Source organism: Barbatula barbatula, assembly GCF_947034865.1.
Source record: "Barbatula barbatula genome assembly, chromosome: 22".
Lineage (NCBI taxonomy): Eukaryota > Metazoa > Chordata > Actinopteri > Cypriniformes > Nemacheilidae > Barbatula > Barbatula barbatula.
In genome coordinates this window covers 16,579,574-16,590,721 of record NC_136785.1, presented here as the reverse complement: position 1 = coordinate 16,590,721, position 11,148 = coordinate 16,579,574, and the positions used below count along the sequence as shown (strand labels likewise).

Below are 11,148 nucleotides of genomic sequence, written 5' to 3'. Positions count from 1 at the left end.
TTGCATTGCATTTAATAGACAAAAGAAAATCTGAAAAAAGAGTGCAAAGGAGTTCAAATGATCAACACAACTCGACAAGTCAAACTGTGTAGAATGTCAATATGTGTTTAGGGCTGTCAAATGATAAATGGCGATTAATCGTATCCAGATTAAAAGTTTGTATTTATATAATACTGTATATGTCTGTGTGCTGTGCATATTCATTTTGTATGTATAAACACATAATTATAATGATTTCAATTAACTTTTTTTCTGAATGCGATTAATCACTTGACAGTCTCAAATTCTATTTGTTTACATTTCAAAGATGTTTTAGACACAGATCTCAAATTTTCAATAAGATTTCAAAAATGTTGTACCCCATTGCATTTTCCAAATAATACCCTCATGGATAAAATGGAGTGTTTTAAGGCAATAGATGCGTGTTATTTACATGTAATCAACAGAACCATTATATTTTTTACACCACGCCATGGAACCTTGCGCACAGTATACAGATATCACATATTGTGTACACCAAAAGAATGCATGAATCATTTCAGGGTTTTAACATTTTATAGAACACCAAATTTCTCTTATCACAACTGTTTTTATGAGACTATACAGTATCTTTATGAGATTTATCCATCCTTTACATTCCGTTTCAGATGCCACTAAAAAGCCAAACCCTCCTTGTTTTTGCACATCATTTTAAAAGGTCTGTGACCGCGCGGGGAGTTGTTTCAGGTCAGGTAAAGTGCTGTAAAGTCTCTTTCTTTTAGAATATAAACCACTCCTGTGAAGACACAGGCCTCTCCCGCAACCTTTGGATTTTGTAAGGCATTAGCGATTCTTCACACAAAGCTTTTGGTAAGTCATTTGAATTTCTGAGAACACAATTAATACACATTTTATTAGAAAAATTTAAGCCATTCATGGAAATGATATATTAATATTAGAAATTGTAAAGGTTTGTGAATTCAACAGGTCTAAAGGCATTTTCTTTTATTTTCAAAGTAATTCTCAAAGAATATTAATCCATTTGAAAGAAATGAATGAATAAGAGAGAAAACACAAAATAATACAAAAATGTATCCTTTCATATAATCTTTTTTATCAACTAGTTGGCAGGTGTAGAAAGATGAAATTGTCATTTAGTGTGTCGGTGCTCCTGCTGTGTTGTGTCTGCTGTGTAAAAGGTAACAAAAAGTCTTAACACATTTAATTCAGTTCATGAAACCTGATTTTGGGCATATAGTACACAAAAACTATGCACAAGGACTGTTCATTCTGTAAACAATAATTGTAGAGACAGTGCATGTTTTTAAACACTATGCCTGTATTAGAAAATAACTATGCCGATTGAATTGCTCATTGTTTAACTAAACATACTCTGACCAGCGATCACTATTGAGTCATGTCCGTCAGCAAATGCAAGCATCATTGCTGCTCAGATTGAGGAAACCATCACACTGACCTGTATCATTGATGCTGGTCTCGACCCATCAAACCAAATGGAACTGCAGTGGTACCGCAATGGTGACCTGGTGGATCTGAAAGAAGAAAACCGCCTGTACAGAAGCAGTCTGTGTATACAGCCCATCACAAAAGAGGAAAATGGAGTTATCTTTACATGTCAGCTGAAGAGGGACGCAAGCGTGAACAGCTCTGTTGAGCTTTATGTCCAGTGTAAGTTTTATCTTTTATATATATTTTCATGAAAATGACAAAATTTTCCAAATGAGTTATATTTGTTTAAACTTATAAACACATAAAAATAGGTTATGGTTAATGCTCACCTATTTCACAAATAGGTTAAGGTAAATTTTCATTGATCACCTGTGAATTATTTCTACATATTGTACACGGTCAAAACCTGTCAAGAAAAAGACTGCAAATTTACAAGAAAAATGTGCGGGGAAAACTGTTATTTTTATGGTTTATTTCTGGCACCCCAGCTGCTGGAAATTTCAGTATGACATTTTTTTATGCAGAGTATTTTTGAAATATGAGTAAAAAGGTAAAATTACAGAAAAAGACAGCAAATTTATAAGAAAAACGTTTAATTTTACACGTTTACAAAGATTTGTGCCCCTTCTGCCAATTGTTTTTCATTTTTTTTACAGTATATAAAATAAAATAAATGTGGTTAAAAAAATGTATAAACACAAATTTAGTTTTTTCCCCTGTACGTGTCTGTAAAAGCAAAGTTTGTCAAATATTGTTCCATTCTACTCTCGGAATTGCTTGTCTATAATGCTTGCTTCTTTAAACTATTTTGAACTTGACATTCAGTTTTAATGCCAATATGGCAATAAATAAATGAATAAATCTGTGTTACAGTTGCTCCCGATCTTAATGACACTGAAAATATATTGGTTGAAGAAGAAAGTGATGTTGTTCTGTCCTGCGATGTCCATGCCAATCCGGCAGTAACTGTGGTCTGGAAAAAAGATGGCGAAGTTCTCGATCTGACCACCGGCAGTTACAAAACCACCAATAATGGCATTACTGCACAGTTATCAATCCCAAACATTAAGCGTGATATACATCAAGGAATATACATCTGTCAGGTGACCTCACTTGTCTTTGGAACTAGAAACAAGAGCTTTAAAATGACAGTTGAAGGTTTGTGTTCGTTTTGATGTTTTTAAAGGATCAACTTATATATGTTTTGATCTACTCTATCATGTTTCATAATATTTTTTTACTTCCTCTCCAGACAAAACTTTTAAGTTCCCTTTAGAACCCATGATTGCTGGACTGGTTGTGGTTGCTTGCACAATTGTATTAGCAATCGTCTCTAGGCTGGACAAAATTAAAAAGGTCTGTTAGCTTAATTTTCTTGTTTATTAACATCCACAGTTATTGTCATGTTGTCCTGGGGTGTTGTGGCTCACCATCCACTCAAAAACAGTTCTTTGTCATTTTGTTTTTTAGTGCTGCAAAAGAAATTAAAGCTCTTCAAAATGGAATGGCATTTCAGGAATCAAACCAGAGTTATTTGAGATTTAAGGACATCACCATCCGATATGGTGGATAATGCAGTACCTGGTCAATGGACCCTCTTAAATCTCAATGACCATTGCAAACCCAAATGCCTCTTATGCCTTGCATCTTTGTTTAGTTATCATTTATTAGTGTGTTTCTACTGACATCTCTGATATGATTTCCTTGTGCATTCCCTAAATTATACTTTATCTTTAAATGTTTTTTTTAGCCTGTCACCGACGGCCATGTTTGTTAGAGAAGCAGTCAAATAAACTTGTTAACGTCACAAACTGTTGTAAATTCTCAAGGTCTAAGATTTCTTTTTATGTAAATAGAAATGTACCTAGAAGTCATTAACCTTGCGTATAATATGTAGGCCTATGGTCACAAAGGAAACTTCCTTGTGTGTTGCCAGGTTTATATCCTTTGATGCCTACTGTTGAATCACACAACGTATTGCTTAAACAAATAAAACGTTAATAATATTTCAGATTTCTTGCTTGGTGGATAAAAATAGTTTAAAACACTCTTTTCGGTATCAGGGGAAGAAAAAAAATGTTAAACGCAGTTAAATAATTTAAAACATAATAGCCTAAAAGACATTCCTGATTCATTTTCTTCACTTTTAAACATTTTCTCTGTACAACATGCTATTATGTTTGACGATTTATTGACGATTAATTTAACAATCTCTACACTTCCCAGTAAAAGTGAGTTTCTATGGAAGGCCATTTAGGCAGAAATGTCTTTAGACGTAACGTGTACAGACGCTATAACGCGTGTATGCGTTATTGCACCTAAAGACGTAATTTCGCGTACAGACGTTTTGGTTTAGCCAATGGTATGCCCCAAAACGGAAGGATTTGCATAAAATGTATTAAACATATAGCCGTGACGTCATCGTTCACGTAGCCACGTGTCTCTCTTTTTCCTTGTCCTAAAATTACGTATTGCTGACGCATCCGGAACATATCCGGAACTAGGACCATACGCAATGCCACGCATAAGGGCACGTCACGTTTAAATGCATTATTCATGAATGACACGTGGCTACGTGAACGATGACGTCACGGCTATTTTTTTATCAATTTTTTATCAAAATTTATCAATTTTATGCAAATCCGGCCGTTTTTGGGGCTTACCATTGGCTAAACCAAAACGTCTGTACGCAAAATTACGTCTTTAGGCGCAATAACGCGTACACGCGTTATAGCGTCTGTACACGTTACGTCTAAAGACATTTCTGCCTAAATGGCCTTCCATACGTCTAAATACTTTTCTGCCTACATGGCCTTCCATAAGCTTCGTGAAAAGACTTTATCATAACAATGCAACCGTTCCAATACAAAAAAAAATGGTCATCCTTTACGTCACACGTCCTTGTGCGACGCAATGCCACGCCGAGCCAATCACAGTGGAGAAACGGGACACTGGTGGGCGGGGTCATTCTTCCACAGGGAGCGGTCCGCCAAATTCAAACAGCCACACAGAACAAAGTAAAGGACGCAACACTGAGCTTTAGTGAAAAGAACGGTAAGTTTGTAACGTTTACGTTTATCGTGCATTTGATATGTTACGTTTTTATTAGGTTTAAGCGATTGGGGGATAATAAAAATGCGTCTGTTATAAAAGGTGTAAACGTTTATAAAATGTGCAGCGGTCACGTTTTACTCAAAATCTGTGGCGCTGCATTAACGTTATTTTTAGTTTGAGGGATAATGTTGATATTCAGTTATGTTACGTCATGTCTGCGGTCTTACTCAGTCATTTTTTATATTTTCTATATTGTTTTATCCGACTTTATCTACAATACACGGAGCAGGCCACTTTACAATTAACTTTACTCTATTGCAAACCTTATATAAAACATTATTGAATATTGCCATTTGAATCTCACGGAGAATGTAAAGCATTTATATTTATATAACAGATTGGTTAACAAATGAGACACAAAAATCGTGCTTTTATTATGTTATCATTTTTTTGTTGAGTTATTATGGCTTAAATCAAAACAAACCAAGTGCAGTTGGATTGATATGAATTGGAATGCACACCATACACAAATTCATATGTACTTATAGTCTATTATTTTCATATCTGTTCTTGTTCTGCTCCGAATATTTGGCAAGACATTATTATCCAGCAATATGAAATCATTTAAAAACAATCACTTGCAACTGGAAAGTCACAGAGGTTCATCCGTCGCTCAGATACGTAGCCAAATGGTCTAAAATGAATGATATGCTCTTCAACGTTCTTGTTTCCCTGTAGGATTACATGATGTCGTCCAATGTTGTGAGCGGGGTCTGGAGGTCACACGCAGTCCTCGACGAGTCCGACCTTGACTGTTCGCCCGAAGCTCCGCAGCAGTTTAAGAAGATGCGCTCATCCAGCTCACTAAACTCACTCAGGATGAGTCTGCGCAAACGACTGCCATTAAAACCCGTGCAGCCCACCGCCAACTTCTCGGACAATCCCACCTGGGAGTCACTTCAGACGAACCAGAAGGCAAACGTTGTCCTCAAGATGACCCGCAGAGCCAAAAACTCAATTGGAGACGTGTATCAGGTGTGTATGAGATCTCCTTTACCACTGCTGAATAAGAAATAACAGAAACCATGCATTTTTGGCATTTTCAGACATATTTGAACTGACACACTGGCAGTGTGAAAGCAATTATTCGACTAGTCAGGCACACTTCATCTCAACGTTGCCAAATGTCAGCCAGATCAATGTGTCAAATGGGTTTAAAAAAAATCTATTTAACTTTTTTACCGTTTCATCACCTATAATCAGAGATTTCAGAAGAGCAGACAGTCACGTGGTGAGTGTCTGGTGATGACACCTGGTAGAGCATCTGACGCGGAGGAAGGCGATTCACAAACCCCGAAACGATCTGCTGCCCGAACCACCATAACCCCCAGGCGAACTCCACGGTCAACCAGCAAGCGAGGGGCGCAGACCCCCAAGGCCGGTAACTCTGGGGTTAGGACAGTGAAGTCCAGAGGCACCAGGAGACAGCTGGTGCGCATGGCTGCACTCAGAAGCCCTTTTGCATCACCCAACACGATGAACCGGAGGAGGTGAGACGGCACACATCTCCATTCAGAACATGCATGTATAATTGGATTAGAGCATTGACTCGATGCCTTTTTTCTGATTGGTTAATACATTCATTTGGTTGGATTGTTTTTGGTTGTGGTTGTCAAAATTATTTTTGTAAATAGCCTGTAAGGAAGAGTTCATGAAAAATGAAAAATGCATGATCCACCCTCAAATTCCTGTAACACAGAAGGGGATTTTGTAAGGAATCTTCACACAGGCATTATACATATGACAGTTCAGAAAACATGGATAAATCACCATGAAAATTGTCCAGAAATGACTGTTTAAATATAAGAATGAAATTACAATTGATGCTTTGTGAGAGAAACAAGTTTAATAATCTTTGCACTTATTTTAATCACACGACACAGGAACTAATAAAGTTATCATCAACATATTGTTTCAGTATTATTGGAGGACAGTCATTCAACTGTAATGAATGTACATTAACACACAAGAACTCTTATCTTATTACAAATTACAGGCAATTTGATGAAGAACTGGACAGTGTCTCAAATGGTCTCCATAGACTAAAGCGGCTTTCTCAAGCTTTTGATGATGCTATTGGCAGAGATGACAGGTGAGGAAAAACAGCTGAAAAAAATGAAGGTCAATTCTGATAATCTTTCCTCAGTTTTCTAAAATCAGTTCTTAGTAAGAGGAACAGTACGTCTTGTCATTCTGGCATGATGTCATCCCAGTTCCCTCTCTTGACGTTTGGTTTCCTGTTTGTTTGGGGACCGCCTCTCTCAACGGCTGACTAGACCCTAATTTAAAAAGCATTCCTAATGGTCCGCTTAAAGCTAGCGAAGGAATCTTTGGGTCGCTTGGATAAGTTTGAGGGCTCTGCTCCTGAGAATTGTCGTCTAATAGGAAGCACATGGTGGAACTGATTAGGACCCTGACTGGTGTCGGTTGCAAAACCAGAGTGATTTATTATTGCAATGGTTTTTTTTTTATATAAAAGTTGCGGTTTGTTGTCCTCATTTCTTTCTATAAGATGATGGGATGAGCTTTGGTTCATCGGGTTGTGAAACAGACCTTTCAGACGCAATATTTATCGTGCTGTTACTGTTAATATTTCCCAGCTTTCCCTCTTTATCTGAGGGACCCTCTTCCCCCTCCTTTTTGAATTCCACACATAACTTTCCTCCCGCCAAGATTTTTCAAATGACTGAGCTCTCATTCTTACTGAGAAAGCAGTTAATAAAAAAAGGGAACGGGGGAAATCCAACTTATTTTAGTGAATGAAACTAGTGAAAAAGGCTTTCGGGTGTAACTTGCAATATCTTTGTGAATGAAGTCGAATTTTATTTTCTCTCTTATTCTGCAAGTGACAGATTCAGGGACTCGCTTCTCATGGATTAAAACTGAGGTAAAGTCCCTCTTGCTTGAAACCGTTCTTGTATTAAAAAGGATATTATAAATGCAAATGTACAGTACTAGTACTTGTCATTATGTGGCTGTGTTTGTTCAAGCATGAATGCTTTATGTGACCGGTCGGGTCGTACGTGTCATGATGTCTATGTCTGCATGTTTTAGCTATTAAACTAGACAGGAGATTCTAGCAGGCCTGATAGAACCCCCCCCCCCCATCTTGCCAAACGTTGCTTCTACATACATAAAGACTGAATTTAAAGTGATAATTCACTCGAAAGTGAAGATAATTTTTTCAGCCTCTTGTCATTTCAAACCTGTGTGACTTTCTTTCTTCCACAGAACACATAAGAAGATATTTTGAAGAATGTTGGTAACTGGCCCCCATTCACTTACATTGGTTTTGTGTCCTTACAATAAGTGCTGTTCAGTTACCAACTTTCTTCAAAATATATTTTTTTCTTTGTGTTCAGCAGAAGAAAGGTTTGAAATGACAGAATGTCAATTTTGACAAATCACTTTAACATTCATGATAAATGCTTTAACTCCAAACACATCTTATTTTACTTCATGTAAGCCTGTAACATTTATTGATGTCTCTGCAGGATCCAGGCGATGGAACACTACAAAACAGTCATGACCATGGGCATCAGCTCCCCCAAACACAATGTTTCCAGAGGACTGACCAGGGCTTCTATTCGAAAGCAGACGAAATGCATACAGCAGGCAGTGAGCAGCTGGACTGAAGCAGCTGTGTCAGACACCCGCAAGGCCCTGTGAAAAAGGATTATTCGTACTCTTTTATTTTTTATTATGCTTTTTCACATGTATGTTTTCTATGTGTGCGTATCAGCAGAGGCCTTATGTAGTATTTTGAATGGGACACATTTCTTATTCTTGACTGTCTGTGTCTTTTAAGTGTTTAGTGTAATGGGCAACTTTTCTTGGAATGATACTGTATCATCATATGGGAGCTTCTTATTTTCAGAATTGTTTCAGTTAATGCACATTCAGTGGGAAAGTGAAAAATAGATGAAACATGTACTTTGAAAAAAATGTGAATACCAAATAAGCATTTTCTAAATAAATATGTAGCTGTCAAGATTTGGGAGAACAAGAAGTTCTGAAGAGGGGTTTTGTTAGGTCTGTAGATCTTTAAAGATAATGAGGATAGGCCTTTATTTTAACAATATCACTACCTAACACTAAACTGATATGGAGAGATAGTCTCGCCTGTGGGAAATGTTACAGTGTTTACTAACCGTTAAGCTATTAAGTTGATTTTTATTAACTGTATTTTAGTTCTTTTGACTTTACTGAGTAAGTTATTTTCTTTTATTCACATGTTACATTAAAGGTAAGTATGGAAGCATGTAATCTTACTAACTGAAATTTACTGTACATTATGTAATGCGCCAAAAAACAAAGATGGTATACTAATATTAGTGATCAAAACATTGTAAAATGAAAACATGTAAAAAGAGCTTTTGAGTTTGTCAAAGATTTGCAAATGTGTCAAGGACAGCAGGATTCTTTTTCTACTTAATAAAAAAACTGCACAGTCATCCCTGTCATTCTTGATAATGAACTTCTTAAGTTTAGAAATGTGTATACCTTTAAGGCTATTTATATTTAAAGTGATAGATCACCCAAAAATGAAAATTCTATCATCATTTACTCACCCTCTGGTCAATACAAACCTGTGTGACTTACTTTCTTCTGCGGAACACAGAAGAAGATATTTTGAAGAATGTTGTTAACTGGCCCCCATTTTCTTGCATTGGTTGTTCGTCCATAGAAGTGAATGGGGGCCGGTGCTGTTTGGTTACCAATTTTCTTTAACATATCGTCTTTTGTTTATTTTGTTTAATGCACGTATGTGGTGCTTCTAGCAAACTTTAAGAACTTATGTTTTGTGCTCTTAAAAATTTGACAAATTCAATTCACCAGATACATTTTATAACATCAAATAACACTGTCTATGAAATACATTTATACAATTATATACAGGTTTGTGCAGTACACTTATATTCATAAAACTAAAGCGATTCTCTCTGAAAGTGCTATAAACATCAAATCACAGCATGTTTTAAAAACACCGTCAAGATGGAATTAGTGTGGGGCAAAATTCTGAAAAAAACATTGAAACATGCAAACAATAGTCAAACAAATATCTTTCCGAATGTATTTATGCCAGAAATCTGAACGATCCCTAATCTAAGCTCCTTTTTCCTACGACTAATTATAACTGAAAAGAATACAGTCTTCTAAAATCCAGACATGCCGGATCATCTGGGTCACCAGAGAGCTATTAAGAACACAAAGACTCAGCTTGCAGCTCTGCTATAAATAGATGAGATTCAGGTGTTCATGTCCATGGTAACCGTCACATAAAACCTGTGGAGACCTTTTACCACTCAAGAAATGAATCTCATGGAAGAAAACTACAATAAAAGATGCTGTGTACACAATTCCTATATATCGCTGTTCTGGGTCATAGTTCTGTCTACCTCCTGTAGCTCCTTCCCTCAGTCTTCTGCGACGATACTCTGGTTGTCACTGGTCATTTTTTTATCCGGCTTTATAATGCCTTTCACGTATTTGCTAGGAACTTTGTAACACCAACTACATTATTGAATAAAATATTTGTATATATAAAATGTTGGTTGTTATGATGCTGCAAAACGCATGTTTACAGATGAGATGATGTGTTATTCTGTTTTCGGATCTTGTTGTGTGTTCTGGATCTGTGGATGGAGAAAAAGTGAGAATAGTAAGATGTGAGGAAAGAAATTGGAAGCTGGAGAAACAAATGTACCGCAAAAAGATTTTTCCAGGTAAAACTACAGGATATAAGGATATTAAATAGTTTTTCCCTTTTATCTTGTACATTTGTTGTCTTTTTCTGTAATTACAGTTTTTGACTGTATTTCATTAATAAACTGTAAAAAAAGAAATTTAGTAAAAAAAATTGTTTTACAGTGAATTACATTTTAAAGATGTGAATTGAGACAGTAAATCTTGAGATAATGAAAAACATTTGGTCAACTTTCCCTAAACTTTCCTATGAACACAATATATAAACACACACTTTCAAGGCTGACTGCATACATTTTCAGACAAACTCAACCCTTTCTCCTCAGAGTCCTGAAGGATTCACCCTCTTTCACTGTGCTCTCTTAGACTGTGGAAGAAAAACAAGCCAACAGGAACATCATCTGACACAATCCGTGTATCCAGAAGCCAATTACCCCTCTCTCCAAAGTTCATAACAAGCTGACATTTGTATCCGCCCCTTCACCGAACCACGCCTGACAAAAACACAAAGCGGTTTCCCCTGGTCTCCTCCAGACACTTGCAAGTCAATGAGCCCATGGCAGTGAGAGGGGAACCGGGCGATCCAGAGCAACTCGAGTGCGTCACAGCGGCCCAGAAGGGAGCCAGTGTCGTCCGTGAGCCAATGAGCTGCTCCCGCTATAAGCAATCCAATCCAAATTAGGGCCCGTTTCCAAATGAGTGTCTTCTCTGTACAGGAGTGTTTATCGGTGCATTAAATCAAACATCACAGCGAATCTCCACAGGTTTGTTGAATGAATAGAGATCTGTATTGCGGCTTTGTCAAATCAGCCAAAACAAGTGTCTCCATGACAACTGCAGAGGAGCATCTTCAATGAGCATGTCAGCATGCTATCAGGG

General features: G+C 37.0%; 3 protein-coding genes across 5 annotated transcripts in view; 2 read left to right on the top strand and 1 right to left on the bottom strand.

Moving 5' to 3' along the window:
- The first annotated feature begins 642 nt into the window (after positions 1-642).
- On the top strand, positions 643-3,448 carry tmigd1 (transmembrane and immunoglobulin domain containing 1). The gene is made up of 6 exons (XM_079486954.1): positions 643-849; positions 1,104-1,178; positions 1,381-1,668; positions 2,323-2,607; positions 2,702-2,805; positions 2,920-3,448. The coding sequence occupies exons 2-6, from the start codon at positions 1,121-1,123 to the stop codon at positions 2,935-2,937; spliced, it is 753 nt and encodes a 250-aa protein (XP_079343080.1). The 5' UTR covers positions 643-849; positions 1,104-1,120; the 3' UTR covers positions 2,938-3,448.
- A 938-nt stretch (positions 3,449-4,386) lies between these two features.
- Positions 4,387-9,062, top strand: pimreg (PICALM interacting mitotic regulator). 3 transcript variants are annotated; one of them, XM_079485897.1, is made up of 6 exons: positions 4,454-4,503; positions 5,242-5,538; positions 5,767-6,053; positions 6,560-6,655; positions 7,416-7,450; positions 8,058-9,016. In XM_079485897.1, the coding sequence occupies exons 2-5, from the start codon at positions 5,248-5,250 to the stop codon at positions 7,441-7,443; spliced, it is 702 nt and encodes a 233-aa protein (XP_079342023.1). In that variant the 5' UTR covers positions 4,454-4,503; positions 5,242-5,247; the 3' UTR covers positions 7,444-7,450; positions 8,058-9,016. The 3 variants fall into 3 exon arrangements, with proteins under 3 accessions (XP_079342021.1, XP_079342023.1, XP_079342022.1); XM_079485896.1 differs by having other exon boundaries at positions 4,455-4,503; positions 7,410-7,450; positions 8,058-9,052; XM_079485895.1 differs by lacking the exon at positions 7,416-7,450 and having other exon boundaries at positions 4,387-4,503; positions 8,058-9,062.
- A 329-nt stretch (positions 9,063-9,391) lies between these two features.
- plrdgb (PITP-less RdgB-like protein) overlaps positions 9,392-11,148 on the bottom strand; it is a 63,935-nt gene continuing 62,178 nt past the window's right edge. Inside the window, exon 20 of the mRNA XM_079486177.1 lies at positions 9,392-10,199. The gene's annotated coding sequence lies outside the window, so the exon portion shown is untranslated. The remainder of the gene's footprint in view (positions 10,200-11,148) is intronic.